At 36.2% G+C, this 25,269-nt stretch overlaps 1 protein-coding gene across 2 annotated transcripts in view; it reads left to right on the top strand.

Moving 5' to 3' along the window:
• Positions 1 to 25,269, top strand: part of LOC134805998 (autophagy-related protein 16-1) — a 271,109-nt gene that overhangs the window by 204,489 nt on the left and 41,351 nt on the right. For both annotated transcript variants that reach the window (XM_063779183.1, XM_063779182.1), the window contains 4 exons: positions 12,700 to 12,820; positions 15,309 to 15,488; positions 19,964 to 20,048; positions 25,066 to 25,212. In XM_063779183.1, coding sequence (XP_063635253.1) covers positions 12,700 to 12,820; positions 15,309 to 15,488; positions 19,964 to 20,048; positions 25,066 to 25,212 — 533 coding nt within the window. The remainder of the gene's footprint in view (positions 1 to 12,699; positions 12,821 to 15,308; positions 15,489 to 19,963; positions 20,049 to 25,065; positions 25,213 to 25,269) is intronic.

Here is a 25,269-nt window from a genome sequence, read left to right as displayed (position 1 = left end):
TAAAAAAGGTGATATTCATTTTTTTATACAAGGTGTTCACGAGAAATGCGAAAGATTTGAACCACGCATTTATGAGGTCAAAAGAAGGAAAAAATGTAATATGAGTTTAGGTCAATTTAGCCAAAAAAAAAATTTTTTTTTGTTGGTTTTCCATTATTTGAATGTATTTGTACATAAAAAGTAAATTTTATTGGTAAAATGGTCACTTAAAATGGATTTTCACTTTTTTTTTCGTAAAATTTAGTTTTTGCAAAGTGTTACTTGTCACTTTTTGACATCTATCAATAAGGATATTTAGACTACGTCCCATAGTAGCAACATCGCCATCAAAAAGGCGTTTTACACTATGTAACAATAAAAACTTGTTTTTTTTTAAATTGGTATTAACTCTGAAACTAGGCGAATTTCAAAAAAGTTTATAGGACATTTTTGTCTCTAAATATAATCAGGAATACGCTGTTAAAATTATTCGGTTTCCTCATGTTACAACGTGTATAATAAATGAGTTTCGAACCCTTAGTAAAAACTATGTTATTTCGAATTTGTACAAGCTAATACATGAATATGGTGCATCATATAAAAAAATGAATATGACCTTTTTTATTAAGAATTTATTAAGGATTATTTCTTTCATTGACACTTTTTTCCTAAAATGTATATTTTCCTCAAAAAAAATAAATACTGTGAACCGGGACATATTTCATGCAAAAAGGGGGGGTTGCGTCAGGGGGAGGGGAAGGGACGCTAGTGTGCGTAAAGCACCATACCCTAAGGTATCATACTACATTCATAAAAGGCTGGCTATAATTTGTTTGTCTTCCCCATACATTAGAACACAATTTAACCGAATCATATGTAACAATAAAGTCTCCGGGAAATGGAAAAATATATTGACAAGTGTATAAAAAATCTTCTGCTTTTTCCTAATCAGAATACGATACCGAATATCTTAAACGGATCCCCACTATTTTTGTTACATCCTGTATAACCTTAGATATAATTTGAGTGCCAAAATGTGTCAGTAATCTGGTCAGTCACTTGTTTAAACGTTATTTCAAATGTATTGAAACACGTTAACAACCTGTTATTTATCAGCTTTTTACCAAATTATCGTTAAATTAAATACAAAGATTGTATATAAAACTGTGTACTTACTGAAATTATACTTATATAGAACAATTTTTATAAGACTTATACTAAATTACCTAATAAACAGCCTCAGTAAACAGAGACGTTTACTGAGGCTGACGTAATAAATCTCATGATCTCCGGTCATTTGACTCGTTGCCCTTAGGCCCTTTCTTCTCGCCTCGTCTCTAAGCATCACCATAATGCTTGCGACATGTACTTATGTCCACAAGCATTACATAAACTTGTTGGTGGTCGCTGTAAATGTACTCGTAATGTCTTTATTAATCAACACCGACAACAAAAGATATAAAACTAAATATCAAAACGAATTACGAGTCTCTAAAGTGCGAGCAAAATACATATAATGAAGTTTTAAAAACATACTTGTAAAATGAATAAAAACATGATGAATGTCTTCCATTTGTCATTAATTTAGAAGAGTCTCGGCTCGATTCGGAAAATGAATTAGATTTCTACTAGACTTCAAGTTACGATACGGATAATTTAAAGATATTTGTAAGATAGACATGACAAATTTGACGTTTCCGCGATTCTGGAGGTCGTCTTGAACGATTTCGACAAGTTATGACTTAGATATCCAAGTCACATCTAGTCGATATCTAATGTAGAAGATCTTGTGATTATCTCGAAATCCGAATAGGCCTGTCTGTCGGTAGCTTTGGTAGAGAACCAAAGTAATCTTAATGCTTCATAATTACATTTAATATATTTGTTTTTTTTTTGGATGAGTATTAATAGTTATGGGACATTTGATACACCACTGATGATTACACTAACTCAATCGTGCTTACTCACTAGGTATACGTTATTATATAGGTACTTTCTATGTATAGACTCTAGTGGTCAATTCTCGAATAAGTTTCCTCTGTAAATTCCTAACAATAATATTAACAAATAAATAAATTAAGCTGTTTTAACTAAAAAATTGTAATAAATCTATTTTTGTCAGCGCATCTCCAGCATCCCTTTTACACCTATTTACCAAAATATGTTTATATAGTTCACAGCACAGTTTTAACTTACGGTGTATATTACAATTATTACAAAAGACCTTTTGATGTTAAAGAAAATATTTATTATAATAAAATTAATGGTTAATAACCATATTAGCAATGATAATATTTACTAATAACCGATGTGGAGTAAAGCAACTTACGCTATCAATTACTTGGCACTCGCACGGTCTCGGGGTTGCTATTAGAAGCACATTATTAGACATGGTTTCGACTTTCGGCACGCCATGGAGGCATTAACCACCTTGTAACACGGTCACATCGTTTTTCGGCCATCCAATTTTAGTTTTTACCGCATACTCGCACAATTTTACATTAGCGTGCGAAAACTGTTATGAATGATTTGTATTTTATTTCAGTTTTACGATTCCTTAAGTTATTCATGTTCATGTGTGTCGTTAATTCACCGTTGTGCGATCTAAACGTCCAGGTAGTCGTGTATACGCATGTTAAGCAAAATTAAATCTCTTGCACGCCTCGATTTTTAACACGATATGCAGAAAATATATTATTGTAAGGCTTTACAGACTGTGTATTACTCCATCTACCGGTAGTGTCCGTCATATAAATCTTTCACGCCTAAAGCTAATTGGTCGAAAAATAAGTAAGTACACAGGGAAGGAGGCAACAATCCACGAAAATCCATTCCCGCTCTATTTGTTGTTCGGCCACTAATTTATGAGATAAATTAATAATTTTCGTGTCGCGGGGTCACGAACCCCCCGCTCCCACACATAAATCGGGTGATGTCGCGTCGTGAGCTTCCGCCTCACCTGCGCCTGCGCCCGCGCCCGCGGCTACCGGCCCGCCGCCGTGCCTTCGTGTTAGCACTGTAATTAATAATGGGAACCTACGCTACTATATCTAGCTGTCTTCTGAAACTCTTGCCGCTGTCTTTTTACATTATGCTTACTATAATGCATCTCAACAAATCCACTCTTACATTGTGCACGTTTGACATGTTTCACGCTTACGGACCTTAATTTGACAGTAAAATTTAGTGTGTAAATACATTTTGACGCGTAACCCACGAAGAACACCCAAATAGCAATTAATCACAGAATCGTGATGATTTTGACAGATTGGATGGATTATCATAATTAATAACTTCGTCCGTATTTATAACGATAACGGTTTAACGTAGATATTATAGCTGATTTATAACATACATAAAATTTTGGCAAGAAATGACATCATAGTAAGAGGCGTCTTTAATTTTTGTCATATTTAATGTCATGTCATGGTTGTGTTCTATGTATTTAAGTATTTATATATTATATATATCGTTGTCTGAGTACCCACAACACAAGCCTTCTTGAGCTTACCGTGGGACTTAGTCAATCTGTGTAAGAATGTCCTATAATATTTATTGAATTAATATATTTATTTAATATTCATTGATATTGTGACTAACGTTCACTAATAATAATATACAACGAATGCCACAGTTATGCCATGGATGGCGTGGATTTGGATATGGGATCAAAAATATGAAACACAAACATGAAACGCATCTGGTTTTCTTTACTGCTACGGTTAAATTGTAAGTACTTAGTTTCGAAAGAGCTTGCAACTGCTCGTTATCATCAAGCCATAAAAACAAAAGTAAATGCGTATAAAACTCAAAATACGACTTCCAAAGTACCTTCTGGAAAAAGAACTGGTTTCTTAACTGGCAAATACTTCAGTCAGGCACCGCACATACTTTTGTGAAGAAAGTTGGTTCCCAGTTTAATTGTATTATGATTACATACACTATAAAGAACAGAAGAAAATAGGTAACTTAATAACACGCTGCACTAAATTAAAAACTGTGATAACATAAAAACGCTATTGCCTGCTTTCTATAGTAAATCGACCCTGGCATCATATTAGCCACGTCAAATTAAGCCGAATATGGGCAACCAGCTGAAATAATTTGTGTAGTTTAAGAATTTTAAAAATAATTCCCTTTACAAGTATGTATTATGTTATCTAAACTACAGTACATATATACTAGTTAAATAAAAGCTTGTAAAAAATATATATTGGTCAAGAAAATTTAAAAAATCAGCGGAAATAGTTCGTGTAGTTTTGAAAATTGGTACAGTTATACCTTGTCATGTCCAGATAAACATACTGAAAGTCTTCGAGGGTAGGGATGTGCTGAGGATGTGTACTAAGTATTAGCAAAAACTGAAAAACGGCGGGACTGATCAGGTTCGCTATATTTTTCATTGAAAGTCATACGTAATATTTTCGGAAATAATCGCTCTGAAAGAAAAAGAAAATGTGTTTCCCTACTCTAACTTTTTAACCATGGGTCCAAAAAATATGGAAAAAATCGTGACAAGTAAAGCTTAGTAAAGACTTTCGAGGATTTTTTTTTTTCTTTCTAACCTTATCGGTCCAGCCCTTTTCTGAAAATAGTCTATTTTGTCGGTCGGGTAACTAAAGAGCCCTGCACTGAGCATGGCCCGACATGCTCTTAGCGGGTTTTTTTTTATATTTCATCAGCACGTCGCTAAGCTTGCATATTTTAAACAAAAAATTTGATTTATGATGAACAAATACGAAAAAACTACGTTTTCTTAGAGCGTCTTTTTTATCTCTTTGTTAACTTTAACAGCCTGAAGTATTGATCGTAGAGTAAAAATAGACATACCCAAATTTGTAGGAAATTTTATGTTAAAACTTTTGTCCGAAGCAATTATAATGCTATTCGTATAGATATTCGAGATATGAGCAAAAATATGAAAAAGCTTTTATACCACATCCGCTTAAAATTTACTGTAAATAATGAATTTAAACCTATAATCCTATATTATAAAATTTACGACAGTTTATCTAAGATTATATGAAATTGACGGTTTTAAAATGTTGCTAGATATGGAAAGGCGTTATGATAAATTAATTTGGTTTGTATAATTAATTTTCGCTATCACGACCCTTCCAATATAAGTAGCAAACAGGTTTCTGTCGTATTTATAATTTACGAAATATATGCTGCTAATGAATATTGACTATTAATTAAACATAAAGATATTTTTTTGCCACTGCGGATAGATAAATACGTCAGTTCTCATGTGGCAAATAAAACGGTCTGGAATAACGGTTCGCTTACGAACTAATCAGTCACACCGCCATTCAAATTTAATTATTTACATTATACTTATAATATAGTATGTTCCCAATGGACCCGAGCTGTGTAGGTTTGGTATACGATCTGAATCACCAGAACAGATAATATGATTGATTATATTTTTAGTTAATGTCTAGTTGTCATAAAAAAGTAAATAGCATGTTGTAAAGATGTACGATATGTATGTTAAGTGTTAAATAATTATAGCGAAACCTCAAATGCCTAAAGCACAAAATATAATGTATGCCACCGTCTTGAAACTTGATGTGTAAATTGTTGTTAATTTTAACTAATTTTGTACGACCCTCCCATTTCACACAGTCGAGAGATAAATGATACTTTGAATAAGAACAAACCGGCTAAGAGTGAGTTGGTGTTATAAATATGATGGTCCTTTATCAGTTGGTAAAAAAAACAGTACACTTTGAATACATATTTGATTAATATGTACTAAGTTAAATAATACATGGCGGATGTGGATATGGATCAATGTCAATCAAAACAGTTTGTGTTCCTAAGAATTTTGGTGGCTTTCCACCTTTCAACGTTCTCGGAGACCGCTTATCCCTGGTCAAGTGGATTATCTCCTTCATCATCAATTTCATTTTCCAAAAATGTTTACTACTGGACCACCGTCATTGGTCGCTAAAGTAAATCCAACTACGTATAAGTTGAAGAAAAGACAGTTTAAGACGTTATCATCATAATAATTAACTGCAACTTGTATCAATTAACACGTAGGCTCAACTTGCTTTGATAAGTAGTTAACAAATGATGCGGTAACAAGGTGATAATGATAACTAAAAAGTCACACCTATTTGTATTTACGAGGCGGCAGTCGATCAATATCTGCGGGAGATCACTCTAGCAGCAATTTGATCGACGTTAGACGATACCGTAGAGTGGACCGCTCTTAATTGGTTGAAATAAAAAAAGGCCGCTGAATTCACACGGGGACACCGACCTCTGCGCTTTATACTATACGAATCCAAATTAAACAGTGTTATCCATCCTTTATGCAAATTTATATCTATTTAATTACATTCCTCTTAAAATTGCCATTTTGTTCCTTACGTAGTGTCCAAATGGAAATTTTAATTAATATAAGTACTAATTATTAATATTGCAGATTTTGATGTTTCATCTCCACGGGATATAATAGTTCGAGAAAAGAGTAGGTACATGCATTTGATAAGAGCTGTTTCCCATTGACGTCCAGTTTTGATCCCGTTTTAGTAGTATAGGTAGGTGCTAATATAGTAACTTTCACACGAGGATTCTGTTTGCGGGATCCTGCATGCATACTACAGAAAACTGGATCCTACAAAAAACCGTACCCGCAAAAAACTGGACGTCAGTGGGAAACAGCTCTAAGGAGTGGTATTCCGATTTTAAAAATATGTTATTGATTCGATAATTTTCTAAGCGCACCTCGGTCGCGCTTAGTGAGCGTAATGCATAGAAAGAATTCTAATAGCCTTTTTGATTCCTTAAAGTAAGTTAAATACTGACTTAATAACGTAATTTTTAAAAGTAAGATGTCCGTAATTAGCACTATTTTCTCACTGCTAATGAATAGGAACCTAATACTGCTAATTATATTAACGTAAAGGCCCTTTAGTTGATAGTTTATTTCAATTATTGCAATAAAAGTTGTTTTACGAAAATGAACCATTTTACTTATCAAAAACACATGCGTGGGACTGCTGCATAGTGCTGATGCTGGCTCTGAAATTAGTGGTATATTGATATAAAATATTACTTACTTAAAGCCTGACAACAGTTTATTTGACCCTCGCCATTTTGCGGATTTTCAATGGTACTAATTTCTTTTACTGGCAACAAGTACTCTTTGACAACGAACGTTGGATGTCATCGAATGTCACAGATGTAAACAAACGGAAAATATCTACGAATATATTCAAATATAAACGGTTTTATTACAAAAATGCCAAAAATATTACCAAAGATGCGAAAAAAATTGCAGTGAATGCAATCAAATACTTACAGCTTAAAAAAGACGAAGGATTACATAGCATTCCAATAAACAATGTTTTAAAATTTGGTTGTTGACATGACCGGTATTGACATTTTATAGTGCGGTTTTATTGAACTGGTTAGTTGTTTGGTTTAAACTTTAATATTTCATTTAAGGTTTATGTAGATCGACGATAAAAATCCTATAATCGAATTGGAGACTGAACGTTTTATAATCGAGGTTGGTGGTCCTGAAAGCGACACAACATCTGATGAAAATCAGACTTCGTCAGAGTCAGAAAACGAAGAATATATAAATATTGAATATTTAGAATCAGATTTTGACGAATAGGTAAATTGAAAGAACCGAATTCTCTGTAAGCAATGTTTTGACATTATACGAGTATCAACATGAAGCCAATGCGTACCCCGACTATACATGACGTACGCACATTATTGCCGTACGTAAGCTGTTTGCAGCGACACTATATCAGGGTTAAATAAACTGTTGTCAGGCTTTTACCTACTTACTAAATTCTAACATTCCTAGACTTGCTTAGTCAATCATTGGTTTGACTAGTGGTCAAAGTAGTGCCATGTTTCGTAGTAATTACATATTAAAATGTGCACTTAATGTGGATCATTTCTTGAAAAACAGAAGTTTATAGAGTGTACCTTATTCCAATTATAAATTCCATCTTTGTTTAATCACACCTCCAGGACGTAATTAAACTCTGTGTATAAAATAATTTAAATTTCCATAAAGTGGTCTTCAAAATACTGTATATGCTTTATAGCTCTGATATTGTTGATACGCATCCTGTTGTCGTAAAGAGGTCGTTCGTACCTATACAATCTCCATGGCGCCAGCGCGAACGTTAAAAGTAATCTGCGACGAAATCCGTTTATAAATTTAATTTATATGTATCCTATCTTAAATTATTATATAAAATTATAATTATTCAAATTGCATAATGAACATCATCTTGAAATGCCATCGATTTCTAATAGATCCCATTATTGCAACTCTGTTTGATTTAAGTTGTTTCTGTTTAATCGCAACCAGTTCTGTTAAATTGGTTTACCGGAACTAAATAATGTTTAATGAATATTCAACAAAACGATGATGACAATGAGTTCGACTACTGGCAATTGCTCTTTCATCTAATTCGTGTGGCCATTAATTGTAATCTATGTGAGATAAGTCGCCTATGTGATATCTGAAACTAGATTCTGTATAATGCGCTTAGTTGTGTAGCCAAAGTAATAAGTTGTGTTATTCAGCTCAACGCACCACAGCTGGAATCACTAATGAGAGAGCGCAATTCAAATCAACTGATTTATAAGGAGTGAGTTATTTAGCCGGCCGCACGTGCGATATTTATACATTTAAATGACCATTCGCAATTATCTGATATGCATTCAGGAATCTGCATTGGATAGGAGTTTGTGTTACCTATTACAAAATTGCTCTCAGAAGCGCTATTCTACTCAGGTTCAAGTTGGCCCGGTCGAAATCAATCGGAAATTTAGACTAGAGTTTGACTAACTTATTATATAGATGTTATTACTTAATACCTAAGTTTTATTTTGTATATTAGATATCTACTTTAACGATGATCAGTTGATCATTAATGAAATAATCTTGGTATATCTTGCTGCTTACAAATAAACAATAAGTAAAATCTCATACTCTCTAACCAAACAAGGAAGTATTGTCTACGACAATACTTTTCCTTTTCTGAATCGTGTTTATTGTGCTGTAGAGATTTATTTACGAGTGAGTGTGTACAATTGCAATCTAAACCGGTAGGAAAGCGATATCGATAGTTATATTAGCTCGTTAGAGTCGGCGGGCCTTGTCCGGATGGTATCGCTTAACCCCCTCAATTAGCGTGCCCTGCCTATCGCGGCAATAACCCGAAACAGTGTACGTATAACCGACCTGCATTCGTGACGCGACGTACGAACCGAACCACTATACGTACACTTAATTATCCGTAACTATAAATTTTAAAAGCGATGATAAGGTCCCGTTGCGCTCTCTGGGAACGCTGCTCGCCGGTAATGGCGCCTGGCAAATTAAATTTAATTAATTCCCCCTCGCCGAACATACTCGCGGGATCGAATTCGGCCAGAACAGTAGCCAATAGGAGCCGACATATGCCGTTAATCACCGAGCACACGACTAACTGAGCATAGGGTTACCATCATCAGTGAAACTGCTTATTCGCCGTTGCCTTCGTGCAGATTCGGATGATGTAGAGCACTTTAGATGTTTCTAACGACATGCAAGATTATCTTCTAGCTTTCTAGCAAATCCCAGGTCTCACTCACAGGTCACAGATAAATAGTTGACTTCGTAACGTGGGCGGCGCATCCAAACCATAAAACCTGATAATAGTCAATGTAAATAAGAACGAGCGGATAGGTACGCTAATAGTTATAATATTGCAATTGGCCTATTTAAGTCGTAAGTTGAAATGGTAACCCTGTTTTAATGTTGCACTCGATGTATTGGTGCCGCTAGCCAAAAGATCAGTGCGAGATAAAAATGGTATTTGTAAAACAGATTGCCCATGCCCCATGCGTTACTTATCGAACCAGTTGGGTGCATTTACTTCGCATGTCGTTTCCTTTCTACCTGACAAATTAACTTAGACATGTTAAGATGCCACTCCGGTTTCGTGTTCCTCAGGCTACTTGAAAGGGTCTAATCTTGATGTCGTAGTTTTATCTTTGCCACTAATTTCTTAGACTGTTTACCTACTATTTACACCTGTTAATAAACGTCTCGTCTCTTCCGCCAGCCTGTGCTGCATAATGAATTACAGTTATAGTTTAATTACCTCCTGGCTATGATGAGGTATAACTTATTTACTACGACAACGATAAGCCTGTTCACGTCCCACTGCTTGGCTTCTCCTGCAGGCCACATCCCGCAAGCACATGGGACCAACTATAGACTGCATACGCTTTAAACTCCAAATAAACCTTGACGAATCCTTTCATACGATTTTAGTCAAACACAAGATACAAAGTTTCAATAATCTTGGTAAGTAAATAGTAGCTAAGAGAAGACGTATAGCCCAGTCATTTTACGGGCGGCTAGTACCTAAAGGGAATAATTTAAAATAGCTACTTTTTAATGTAACGGATGTGTTCTAGTATTATGTACGAAATAAAATTACACAAATATCGTTAAATTAAGATATCCATTGATATACATATATGGTTGAATATGAATATGTGCACAAAATTGTAGGTATGGCATAACGTCGTATTAGGTAGGTAATATAAAAGGACCTACATTGAATTAAAATTTCAAGTAATCGGAAAATTCTTGGTGATTTAATATTTAGGCGGGCGGAAAAACGCAAGCTTCTTCGTCCCAGCGATATATTAACATGCGCGCGGCAGTAGCGCTGCAGCGGCGAGTGCAGACCGCTGTTCCGCTGCGTTATGCGACCGCGCTCTTTGTTTATGTTAGTATTTACTCCACATAAACGGAATGTAACTTGTTGACCGAGCCGCCCGATAACGGAGTGTTTTGTCTGCAATTAAGAACGGCGAGAGCGGGTCAAACGCCCGCTCGCGCATTACTACAGATTTATGGAGACATTTTAAGCGTGTCAGGCATGTTTAACTACAGAGCTGTCATGCTGTATTAAATAGTGACGTTGTAAATATTCTACCACGTGCGATTGTTACTTGTCAATAATTATGTTGTTATTAATTGTGAAACAAAAGATTCAAGATAAGAGCGCCTACGATACGTCTTGATGCGTATATCTTACTACTTATATGTACAAGGAAAAAGTTTTTGCCAGTAAATGTTTAACTTACTAAATTTTGAGTACCTAATTAGATATGTTTTTTCTACCCTACGAACGCTGTACGGGCAGTATGAGTGACGTGGAAGACATTTGGTTAGTAAGGGAAATGCTGTAAATCAACATTTAGTGTCCTTTTATGTGGGAAATACCCACTGTCGAGTGCTTCCCCTTAAGTTTTTTTTTCTAACCTACACTGCATTTGACTTAACAACTTAACACTACAAATTGGCATGCATGTAGCTTACATGCATGCCAAGTTGTATGCTTCCTTCCGGTTGCAACTGTACTTTGAGCTTATACGAGTCGGACTAATTGTTTAGTAATTTCTCTTCAAGAATCGTTACAAATCGTGAGTCATTAATTTAAACAACGCAACTTCCATTTACAGGAAGACATGGAGCGTATACTATGTCCCCTTGTAGTCACTAACAGTCTTTAGTAGCACTCATTAACAATCGATTAAGATGCAAATCAACGCCACGCAGCGTTTTATTCGATTCGGCACAGCTGTTATAGACGGCCATGGCCTTCTTGTATTGAAAACCGATACCCCACGGTGCGGCTCTCGGTCTCAGTGAGTTAGGTCAGTGCGAAGATAACGAGCCGGTAAACAGAGGACAATAATCGTTCGTCGTAGCCCCGGGAGCCGCGCTGGACGCAAATGGCCACATCAACCAGTAGGCTAATTGACTATCTACATGTTACGATATTCCATCCTAGGAAATATGCCAATCTAGCTTGATCTCAATCATTTGTCATGTAATTGAATATAATAATCTGATTTCCCAAGCAGTAATGGATTTACGGCTTAACAACCTGGAAATCAACATCCTGTGAAATATTACTAGGTATAAACATAATAATTGCTATGTTTTCCCTTGGTTTAACACTTTAACTACACGGCTGTATTCTACAACAACCAATAAACCAAGATCCAGTTACACTTTAAAACATATTACAATCAAGAATTATGAATTATAATTATTGCACAACTATCACGGTAACTATCTTGATTTGCCGCCAATTCGAGCAAAACAAGCAACGCACGCACATTGTAATTTCCTAAAAGTCAACATGGATGTGGTTTTGAGATTGCCGATTTCGAAAATTGTGACCATTTCGGAATCCAAGATGGTGGACAAATTGTCCAATACATGTAGAATGTAGATGTAATGTTTCGTAAAACTCGTCTTCTACATCGTATTCTTTATTACCTTTTTCGAATCCAAGATGGCCAACATGTACGTTTTCGTAAAAGTCATCATGGACATCGTTTTCTAGGTTCTCGGGCGTGCGTAATTTAACGTTTTTAAACCGTCCGGTGCTAGAGGCTCAAAATGTAGTGCGTCCGGTACTAGATGCCACTTGCAAAGAATGAGATTTTGTCACTAATTTTTACTTTTAGATTTTGAATTAGTTTATGTAGAAGTTGTATTTGTGTTAATTTATTTTGATCTTAAAGTTTGTTGACTAAAGTAATTCATAAAAAATATATAATTTTCCACTTTTTTTTATTTTCTTCAAAGAGGTTTAGGTGTCCGCCACTGGGGGACTTCCCCGTATTACCTCTATTCACGTATTAAAATTTATTTGTCCGCAGCATACGCTAACGGGTCACAGCGCCAAAGTGATGGCCGCTAAGTTCCTGGGGGAGCCCACCAAAGTGATCACCGGCAGCCACGACCGGACACTCAAGATATGGGACCTAAGGAGTAAAATGTGTCAGTATTTTGATCAAGCTAAGTTAAGATAGGTATCTTATTTTTAACTTAAGTATAAGAATATAATACACTGAGTCCTTATTGTTTCATAAAATACCTATCCATATTTTTTTCTGTAATATGATGGTGATTTTTGGAATTAGCCAACAATTTGAAGTAGTCGGAATTACCCGAACATACCTTAATTCGTATACAGAAATTGAGTTTATTTATACAATTATATCAATTACATACCTAAGACTTACTTTAGCATACTTGCATTAAATATATAACCTCTAATTATAGAAGTTAATTTTTTTTTACGAATTAGTCTACATATGCGACGTGTGCGCCGCGTTACTTGCATTTTAGCTTGAAAATATTCGCTTGCGCTCAACGTGCTTTACGTTCCTTCTTTTGCGGTGAAATTATCAAACTCTTAAGCACATACCACTTTCTACCTTGGCATTGTAGAACTAATTTAGAGATATATTTGCATTATACCACGGTATTGAATTTATTTAATTATGCGAAAAGTTTAATTAAAACTATGGGCTCGTTTCATGAAAGCACGTAATTCATTATATAGGTGGAAGCATCTTTTAACTCCTATTATTAGAACGTGACTTCCTTAGTCGTAAGAAATAGAAAAAAATATGTTTGGGTAAATCTCTGTACGACCCATACATACGACGAGCATAACTTTATTATAATAGCGTTTTGTCTAAAACGTAACATAATAAAACCAATCACGATATAAACCAGCAGGTATTCAATTAGTGCAATTCTCGTTACCCGGGCTGTTGGAACTAGTTGTTATATTAGGTATACGGGTGCTCATACTGGCAATAAAAATGTTTAATACTTCATAGCCACTGATCCGCCGCTACCTTCCGCTTGCATTTATTTCTACTGCGGCGGATTAGACGCACTATCTCTACAACCTTTATAGTCAGTCTAGAACATTTCTTTTATTATTTAATCAGGCCATTCAGTTATATACATCCTGTGTAAGCAATTATCAACATAAATCATAATGAGCAATTGAGTATTTTATGTAGTCTACCATAAAGAACTTTATAACTGCTGAAATCGAAATTATCATCACAGTTTGTGCAGCTTTCGACCTTAACATAAAATTTGCGTAGGTATACCCAGCTGGAAAAATGCATGGCCACTTTATAATTGAATTCTATTCATAAAACGTATCCAATTGTCCATGCAATTTTGCAGCTCAGTGTAAATCACAGATAAATGTTACGAATTTTATTATGTTAGGCTGTAGTGTACGTACAGCATGATTTTATTGTTGTGAAATACATATAAAAGTATTTCCTAGTTGGTAAATCATCAACATTTTTACCTTTCTACATCTAAGATTGATTTATAACATTTTACAACGTTATCGTCTCGACTATAGCCGGTGTCTTTACATATTTTTTGTTGGACATCAATTTCTGTTTGGGTTTATTGGCGCTGGGATTTGAAATGAACCGGTTTGGTCAAGTTAATAATATATTTAGTTATTATTGAAAACGGATTAAGATTTTTTGCGGTGGTCAGTGGTCAGGTCCATATTAAATTGATTGGTCTATAACATAATTATGGTATATAATCTTCATATTATAAAGTAGTAAGAGTATATTAATGGTAATATAATTAATTATACTACAGTTAGGTACATATTACAATATGTGAGTAGGTAGTCTTTAGTCGGTTAAATTGGTACCTAATCTACTTATGCTTTCTATGAATATTTACGAAAAATTATTTTACCCGTGCCTGTGAGTCGGAAATTAAATATTACAAGGTTCTAGATGCCTGACAGAAGTAAAAATCTGTATCAAGTTTTTTAAATATGTTTTACTTACTTTTACCAGTTGTGAGTGCTAAGTTTTTTTTTAAAGTGTCCAGCGCGTACTTATATTAAGTGTAATATATTTCATCTGAAATATCCATTTTAGATTAGGTGTATGGATAAAAATGTTTGAACAATAAAGATGTCCATTAGATAACTGAGGATTCAATTGAGTATTATTCGACGCCCCCTTCTGGGGCTTGAACAGCAGTGTCCGGGTTACCCCTACTTCAGCGAGTTCAGCGAGTACGAGTACCACTTCCTGAGGGTTTAAGATGGTCTCGCTTTTATCGTCTGTCATAGGCTATGAGCGTGCTGGCTCTGACCTATAACTCATAGCCATCACGCTCTAACAAGTATGTACGTATAAGTGCGAGAGTGACGCATGACACGATTGAACGATGAAAGCAGAACCATCCTATCCGTAATCCGGTCACCTAAATCATTAAACCATAATTAATTGCTGACCAATCGCTATAATGTTCTGTTTTTGACATCGTAGTAGAACTAGAATTGCTATTTTAGACCTGTTTTAATCTAAATATTTATTTAGTGGACCATGTCTCCCCTAGAATCAAGTTTGCCCAGTCTACTGTACATTATTTTTGCTTTACCAACTTGTCATACTCGAACTGGGCTATAATTATACAGGTACAGAAACAAAGTTCGCGGGATCGTCGTGCAACGACCTGGTCACCTCAGATAGCGCCGGCTCCACGATCATTTCCGGCCACTTCGACAAGACGATACGGTTCTGGGACATACGCACCGAGATGTCCGCCAACCACATAGTACTACAAGGAAAAATCACATCACTAGACCTGAGTAGAGGTATGTGCTACCAAATCATATAATACTTAGTTATTGTTTACCTACTTTCTTTCAAAGTCGGTCACCTAGGTAGGTTATTGCAAATATATACAATACGTAATCAACTACTTATTTGCGTATTGACATGCATTGTGACTATTGACAACACATTAGTTCCGTTTTCATAGTAATGAGTACGTAGTTTCTGCAAAGATACCTATCTAATGATTGAAGGAATGACCCCAAACTTCACTCGCTAATTATGTATAGGTGATTTCAGGAGAGTTGGCACGAATGTATTAAAAGTAGGTAAGTAATGTAATTTGTCACTTGTACAGTAGAACCCGCTTAAGACGATTCCGAGTTGACCTAGCAAAACAAGCGTCTTAAACGGGAAATCGTATTAAACGTGAAAAAAACTAGTATTATTTCATGTACAAACACCGCAACGGTAATAATGAGCGAATGATATCTAAGTGTAGATAGGTAATTATATAAGTTCACACGCGGTTAAATAATCTAGGAACACTAACGATAGGCTCAACTAGAAAGTCGTGGAGTAACTTGACTGCAAATAAAATTCTGGGAGCGATAGCTTGTACTCCGTGGTCCATAACCGTCAAGCAGATGGCATAGCATTCTCACGCCGATAAGGACCCGACAAAAGATATTAGACGAAACAAAAAATCAAGGTAGGTAATAAACGCATTAAAAAATGTTGGCTAACGGCGTATTACATAACAATACGACCGTACGACGGTTATGTCAATAACACAAACGTGCAGATGGTGCGTAACGGGGATTGGCGTATTAAGCGCGACGCGAGTCGTATTAACCGTAAAAAATGTATGGAAACCGGCCTAAAGTTGCAGGGACCGGCGTAAAATGGCGTATTACGCGGGAAATCGTATTAAACGTGATCGTATTAAGCGGGTTCTACTGTACTTAAAACAACTGATGGCAACTGGTCTAATAATTATAAAAAGAAAATAGTTCAACAGCCATAGATTACAGGAAAACATATAAGAAAGGTAAAGCGTATTCACGATCGTAAAGAAAAATACATTTCTAAAAAAATTATTACGGAACCCATGGGGCGCTAGTCCGAATCGCACTTGGCTGGTTTTTAAAATGGCTTCATCTAATCTCGGTACACGCTTGTTACAGAAAAAAAACAATGTTGGGACATTCTCGAGAAATCATTTTTAATGTATTAAGTACTTAATTATTTTAAACAAAATAATCATCCATTTCCCTGTTATTTCTAATTTCAGTTACATTCTTTACCTTGCATATGGGCGGTTATAAGACGGTGTTTCAAGATACGATAATTACTTATTGAATCAACCAGTATAACCATGTTGTCAAGCGCATATAGATATTATCATTCACTCCTGAAATCACCTAGGTACCTTTGTTTTGATTATGATTTGATCTACCTACTTTCGCCCTTGTCCGAACATGGCGCTAGAAAAAGTATATTTCTCTAAATCACTCATTGCTTTTCAATGATGAATAGTTATGAAGAATAAATAATTACTACATACAGAAAAGTAAGCTGAATTTTGTGTGATGTATAATAAGCACCTTAGGGTGTTAATGAATAACTATTCGTGTTTTTGTACTATGACAGGTGTAATATATCAACGCAAAACAGTTACATGCCATAAACGGCTTGTTAATTTCAATAGAGTTAAGACTAACATTAGTTGTTAATTGAATGTACGGCGAAGAGCAAGTATCGGTATTCGTGTCAGCAGAAGAACGTGACGTGTACGCGGTGCTCGTTTCCGTTAAGAGTTATGCGTCCGATCAATCCCTTTTTGTCAGTAACGGCCCACGAAACGTTTAGATTGATACCTTCAATCAAACGGAGTGGCGGGACTCAGTAGAAACTGATTAAATCACGTCGATTTCGTCGCCGGCGTACAGTCGACGGACAAATGAATGGGGAGACGTTCACAGTTATACGCGCCACGGCCGATCCCGATGCATCAGCATGGGGACCCATGGACTAAAGTATTCCATTCACAACCAAGCGTAAAAAAGCCTCGGCCCGAATATAAAAGTCGATCAACCGCTACGTAAAACCCCAAGGCAAAATAGATATCCAACATACTCTTCAGTCTATAATTTGTATAGTAGGGTTTCTATTTGAAATAAAACAAATTAACATATTTTCAGAAAAGAATTTAATTTGTTCTAATACCTACGTCTAATAATACTCTTCAGGGTCCTGAAGGATGTGTGTATGTCCGATGACACGCGGGTAGGTCGAACATTCACCCGGCATCCCACTTATACTTATAATAGTTCATTAAACTAATTCTACGTTTTAGCTTAGGGTAATGGGAAGACTAGAAATTAAAAAATTCAACCCCTAAGGATGTGAAAATGGTGTTGAACATTTTTATCGACTTCTACGACGACGAGGTAATAATTTACTTATATTTCCAATATTACTTTCACATAATATTACTTCAACGGGGCGACGCTGCCAGTGTCATGGGAACTTTTGGGCCGGTTACGGTTCGGGAGGGGGACTTGGCCTAGTTTCATTTAGTGTTTAAGATTGACAAAGCCTGTTGCGGATTATTAAAAAAAACAATTATAATAAATTATTATTATTTACTTTCACTTTAACATGTTTACATAAGTATGTATTTAATGTTATGTCGGACCGTGAATGGGTTTCCTTCTTAAAGCCCGATAATCGAACGCTCGTTTCGGCGCATCACACAAAACATGCCAAAACTAACTAACTGGCTATCGATTACATCTCTGCGCGAACGGTGCAGCCTGACCTTACGATACCCAATTACCCCTTGTAATGATGGACGACTAATGAAAGGTTCATCGTCTACGTTTTATTTAATAAATCTCCATTTTAGAACTGTGTTATTATAGAATTTTAGGTTAAACGTTATTAGTTATTACTAGTTGCCAAACATGGTAAATACTTAACAAATGTTGTCGATGCTGTTTAACGTTATAAAATTAGTCTTGGCAAAAAAACTATGAATTGATTTTATATGAGCTTGATTATATTTGCTCACATATGTACCTACTTAGATTTTTCACTCCATTCCATTGTTCCATTTGTGCATAATATAACCATCAGCCTTTGCACAACAATGGTACATACTAGTTTGGTGCAATGTGTCAATAAATCTGTGCGAAGTGTAGTCTTTTTCATGTTTTAAGACTTATACTCGTAGGTATTACGATGACATATTTGCAGCGTCAGTCTAAATGCGTTTGAAATATATATACATATAATATATTGCACTTGAACTCCAACTAATGAACGCCCATAATGTTCCATTCCTTTATATTGATGCGAGCTCAAAGTACATAAATGACAGTTGCAATTCCCATAAATTTGCTTTATGGCTAACTATCTTATTACTCGTGCTTCTCCCGCATTAAGTCATTAATCAAACTATAACGGTAGCTGTCACTTCATTTATGATATAGCTGTGAAGCATTTCAAATTCGTACGTAAATTGGTAGCAATTTATTCTTTTCTTCAACAAACATTAACTAAAAGTATGTAATCTTGAATCGAGATCAGTATGAACGCACGTAACTACACTCCATAAATCATATTGTTTGGTCAATTATGTTTTTATGTTTAATTCAAAAATGGTGTACTCTGGTGTCCTTAATTTTACTTGGAATAGCTGTGGGGCATGACTGTTGGCAGTGTTGGCACCAAGATTAATGGAACACTTAGCTGCCAACCTCTCTGCACGGTTTTGTTATCTAGAGAGAATTCATTTACCTGTATCCGCTCGGTCAATGGGAATAATCAATTATATCATGTAAAGGTATTAGGTACATACAATATTCAATATCCAATAAAATACATATATCACATATGAACGTGTTACTAAGCTGTAAGGCCCATTGTGTTGTGTTTTTTCTACTATCTTTACAATGTTTGACATTAATGGACCCATTTGTCTATCTGATAATGTCCATTGACGTCAACATTAGGTACCTACCTACGTAATCCGAATCACAATCATTCAATCATATTAGAATTGTTCGCTTGTTCTGGTTTAGGGCGACCGCATACATTCAAGTTAGGAAAGCTTTGGAAACAATGTGTGTGCAGTCCTTCATTACGCGGATTACGCCCTATTGTAATCATGTGTAACTATTTTCCTCGTTTGATATTCCGAATCGACGTCTAAAGCAACTAACAACACAATGATGGGGTAACAATGTATTTAAGGTAAACATTTAATAAGGTTATCCTATCGAAACAAAGGAACAGTTGTCTAGTCTCTGTTCCAAATATGACAATATTTTTTTAAATCTGTCAATAACTGTCGAGTTTTTGAATGTCGGTCTCAAAATGTGCGAACAAAAAGTACTTTTCCTCACCTTAAATATTTCTTCTGTGCTTCTTATAAAAACGCTAATTAAAAAGCAAGTATTTTCGGTGAAATAAGAACAAGGTAAGTATTATACTGATTGTTTTGTTACAGACAGCAATTACTTGCTGGCGTGCGTACGCGACGATACAATACAGTTGATCGACTTGCGACAGAACACGATTGTCCGGACCTTCAGGTATGAAACGTTTCAATGATTATTCATCTTTATATATAAACGCGAGCGGCTTTGACGGTAGAAACAAATTAAATTATGCTCAAACAAAAGAGCGTAAAAAAATAACACTTTTGAATCGAGAACATATATCCGCAAAATTCGTATTGTCGCGTATTTTGCATTTAAAAGTGAAAAAAATTCGACAAACAATACTAAAGGCTCAATTTGTTGGTTGACATTTGACAGCTATGCGTTGCGTTTAGAAACTGCAAACATGCTTACAAGTTAGGTTGGTCGTTTTTTTTTTTAATAAAAAGCAAGACGAATATTACTGTTTATTTGATGACTTTCCGGTATGTATAATGGTTATTATTTGCATTAAGTTTCGTTTCATATGGATATGTATACCGGTATAATTATTACATAAATTTGTTTTTAAGCCAGAACGTGCGATAGTCTGTTACGGCTTTTAAGACGATAGCAACACTGCCTAGACGTCAACGACGGCTGTTATTCGAAAATACTTTATCCGGTACTCCAGACGTGATAAAAACCTGTTAAATAGTGTATTGTGTGTGTTAACAATAAAAAAATAGTCACCGAACATAGTGCAAAGTGCAAACGCCATCGTAACGTAACGAGATTTGAACTTCAAAGCGTTCCATGGGTGTATTGTGTTTAGTATAAACATCGGTCTCTCAGTTGTATTTTAATATTTCAGAATGATTCCAAATATTCTTACATGTCAAGGCACTACTAGCTACCTGGAAATGCAAGTGAAAGCAACCTTGAAGCAGCTGTGATAAACTAATAAGTGAGCGAGATGAAAATGACGTTGTTCAAAGAAACTTTGAGTTAAGTGCCAGCTGACTGTAACTCACTCTAATTAAGTACATTGCCAGTGTGAAACAGTGCAAAAAGCTACAGTGTATTGTGGACATATTTAATAACTGTGCTTTAGACTATGAATCAAATTTGAGGTGTATCGGTGAATTGGAAAGTCAACTGCATAAAGCTAATAAGTTATCTCCGGAGTCAATGTAAGTTGAATATAAGATTAAATATAATAAGATATATAGATAGTATATATGTCGCAGTCAAAAGTGTGAACTGGTCAAAAGAACTTTTAACCGACAAAAACAGGCAAAACTGCTTTTGACTGAGCATGTTGGTCAAAAGTAGTTTTACCTGAAAATCATTGGTTAATAGTAATTGTGTTGTGACTGTTACTATCAGTCAAAAGTACTCGCAGAGATAGGTAGGTTAGGGTTATTTTTTTGCTACGCCCAAAAAACGAAACTGTTCCCAGATATAGGTAGGTTAGGGTTTTTTTTTTTTTTGCTACGCCCTAAAAACGAAACTGCTGCCAGAAATAGGTATGATTTTCAGGTAAAACTACTTTTGACCAACATGCTCAGTCAAAAGCAGTTTTGCCTGTTTTTGTCGGTTAAAAGTTCTTTGGCCAGTTCACACTTTTGACTGCAACAGGTTGGGCTGGACATATGGCAAGGGAAGGTAAAGATAAGTGGGATAGAGAGGAAGCGGAATGGTATTCTAGAGATGGAAAAAGGAGAGAAGGGAGACCAATAATGAGGTGGCCGGATGACATAAAGAAGCATGCGGGACCTAATTGGATAGGGACGGCAAGGGATAGAGAGCTGTGGAGAGAGCTGGGGGAGGCCTATGCCAAGAAGGCAGACTGAAATAATTATTAAAAAGCAATGACATAAAAATTATTTAATAAAGTTACTAAGGAAAAAATATTGAAACTAATTGATATAAATGAAATGTGAATTTATATAAATGTAATATGTGCTGAAATTTAATTTTTTTGTCAATAAAGGCTATTCTATTCTATTCTATTCTATTCTAATTTGACAGGTGACAACAAAAAAAATATTAATTCCTGCTAAAATTTCAGAGTCATAGTGAAGCGTAGTACATAGTACCAAAACAAGGTTGATTTTTAGGGTTCTGTAGCCAAAGGGTAATAAAAACGGGACCCCTATTACGAGGACTCCAATATGTTATTAGATCAAAACAAATTATTTTCAGAAAATATTTAATTTAGGCTTAGGGATGGCGAGGCTCCATAAGCCTTCAGTAAGTAGTGCATAAGTATACTTGGAAAAATTCGACCTATGCCGCCGTGGGTGGCCCGGTGGCAGAATGGCACAGGCACCTGCTGCAATAGCAGAGGACGCTGCTTTGATTCCAGCCTAGGGCACTGGAGGCCTTGGTCACTTTTTAGGGTTGCGTACCCATAGGGTAAAAACGGGACCCTATTAAATATTAAGACTCTGCTGTCCGTCTGTCTGTCACCAGGCTGTATCTCAAGATCTCATGAACCGTGATAACTAGATTAACTAGACAGTTTCAATTTTCACAAATGATGTATTTCTGTTGCCGCTATAACAACAAATACTAAAAACAAATTAAAGAAATATTTAAGCGGGGCCAATGCAATGCTAGGCTGGATATGACTGATGAAATGAGTAAATTTTTATTAATATGTTTTAATATGACATGTTGGTGGCAAACAAGCAGACAAGGCTGTTAATGCCGATGGTAAGTGGGAGTTTATACTAGACCTCTGCTTCTCCAAGGGACTCACATTGCTGACCGAGTAAATTTTTATTAATATGTTTTAATATGACATGTTGGTGGCAAACAAGCATACAAGGCTGTTAATGCCAATGGTAAGTGGGAGTTTAGACTAGACCTCTGCTTCTCCAAGGGACTCACATGGTTGACCGAGTAAATTTTTATTAATATGTTTTAATATGACATGTTGGTGGCAAACAAGAATACAAGGCTGTTAATGCCGATGGTAAGTGGGAGTTTAGATTAGACCTCTGCTTCTCCAAGGGACTCACATTGTTGACCGAGTAAATTTTTATTAATATGTTTTAATATGACATGTTGGTGGCAAACAAGAATACAAGGCTGTTAATGCCGATGGTAAGTGGGGGTTTAGACTAGACCTCTGCTTCTCCAAGGGACTCACATTGCTGACCGGTTACAAATCTATTACACTCATACTAGGGTTCCGTACCTGAAGGTAACTAAAAACGGGAACCTATTAGCGATTCCGACTCGCACTTGGCCGGTTTTTCTTAGTAGGTATATGACATTTATTTCAGTTTTACTTCATTGTCCGTCTGTCTGTCTGTCTGTCTGTCTGTCTGTCTGTCTGTCTGTCTGTCTGTCACTAGGTTGTATCTCATGAACCGTGATAGGCCTAATAGGCAGTTGAAATTTTTACAGATGATGTATTTCTGTTACCGCTATAACAACAAATACTAAAAAGTATGGAACCCTTCGTGCGCGAGCACTTGCCCGGTTTGACATTTCAGGCTCCGTCACACAGGCGCGTTTCGCGTGCGGCGCGTGAGCGGGGCGCGCCGCTTTTTCATATAAAACGCTCAGGCCCGGCTCTGAAATCGCGCCGGTGTGACGGAACCTTTATTTCAGTTTACTCCACTGTCCCTCTGTCACCAGGCTGTATCTCATGAACCGTGATAGCTAGACAGTTGAAATTTTCACACATGATGTATTTCTGTTGCCGCTATAACAACAAATATTAAAAAGTGTTCCGTTCTCGATGGGTGAGTCCGACTCGCACTTATTCAGTTTTTTTTTTGTAGACGAATTTAATATTAACGGATAGGCATTAATATTAAAGAATGAAATAGTAGTGATAATTTCCATACTTTCACTTTAGTGCCATGAAGGGTAGGTACAAAAGGGTTCCCTCTTTTGAGATTGGAAAGTGGGCTAGGTTATAAATGCGGCCTTCACAGAACCGATCTGCGACCAGAAAAGTGGGTCAGGTTAGAACTGTGATCCTTATAGAACCAAACTGCAACCAGAAGTAAGTTAGGTTAGAACTGCGACCCTTACAGAACCGAACTGCTACCAGAAAAGCGGATTAGGTTTTTTTAATTACATATTTGTTTTTAGATATATCGGAATAGTAAATTTTTCGAGTTATGATTGTATATTACGGATTTAAAGTTTTCTGAGATGAGATAGGTTTGTAACCGCCTTGATGAAGGTATGAAGTCTAAAAGTAAATAATTACTTAATTCAAAATGAGTATTATTACTATTATTTATTTTACCCGAGCGAAGCCGGGTTTTCGTCTAGTATTTATATACTATCATACTCATATGTTATACAATTGTTCCACAACGTGTAAAATATTTAAGAATATAAGCAAATGTTGCTTAAAATTGTATTTTTAAGTACATATTAGTGTTAGTAAATTTAATTTACCTACAATTTAATTTTTATATATGGTGAATGAGGGACAGGCAGTGATCAATACGATTTATGGCATTATCTTGAATGGACATGAATTTTAAGTTACTTACTAAAATTTAAGTTGGTGAAATAGAGTACTGTTCCATCAAATTTAGGTACTCTTTAAAACCTTAACACATTCGACACCGCGTACCCGACTCTCGGGCACTCGTAAACTTTACTCAGATGCCGGCATACCCGCTAGTCGGGCAAGAGCTATAAACCTACACGCGACGCCGAAGTGCCCGACAGGCGGGCAAGCATTGCATCTTCACTACCTCAGGGCTGCCACTGCCACTAACAGAAAAAAATGTAAGTCTTCTGATTATTATGTGGTCGAAAAGTTGGTACAGTTGATTATTATATTTTATTACTTCACTTTGTATTTTTATTTACTTTACCTAATGCGATTACAAAATAAAAATTCTTATTAGTTGGTTACGTGAAATTGCATACACGGGTATGTATCAATAGGAGTTAGAATTAGGAGAAGAACAAAACGGGGAGCCTAAACAGATGAGACAGCAGATTTAATTTTATCCACGTACTTATACGAAAGTTACTTGGCACAGCCCTGAGCGTCCGCCGCTTGCCCGACTAGCGGGTTCGCGGCGTGCGGCATTGAGTTGCACGTCGTTGCCCGACTAGCGAGTACTGTCGGTTTCTGGGGTATTGTTTGAAATTTTGCCTGGTTGCGAAAGTGTTAATCACCTAATTTATTTTTCGATCACAGTCACGAGGCGTTCAAGGTGGGGTGCGACTGGTCGCGGGCGGCGTTCGGTCCGGCGGGCCGGCTGCTGGCGGTGGGGGCGGCTGACGGCGCCGCCTACGTGTGGAACACACATTCGGGCAAGCTGGAAGCAACTCTGAAAGACCACTCGTAAGTACACACTTCTTGACACCTGCATGAGTCATGGCTAAATATTCAAGGTGGGGT

Source organism: Cydia splendana, chromosome 2, assembly GCF_910591565.1.
Source record: "Cydia splendana chromosome 2, ilCydSple1.2, whole genome shotgun sequence".
Lineage (NCBI taxonomy): Eukaryota > Metazoa > Arthropoda > Insecta > Lepidoptera > Tortricidae > Cydia > Cydia splendana.
This window is presented reverse-complemented; position numbering and strand designations above follow the sequence as displayed.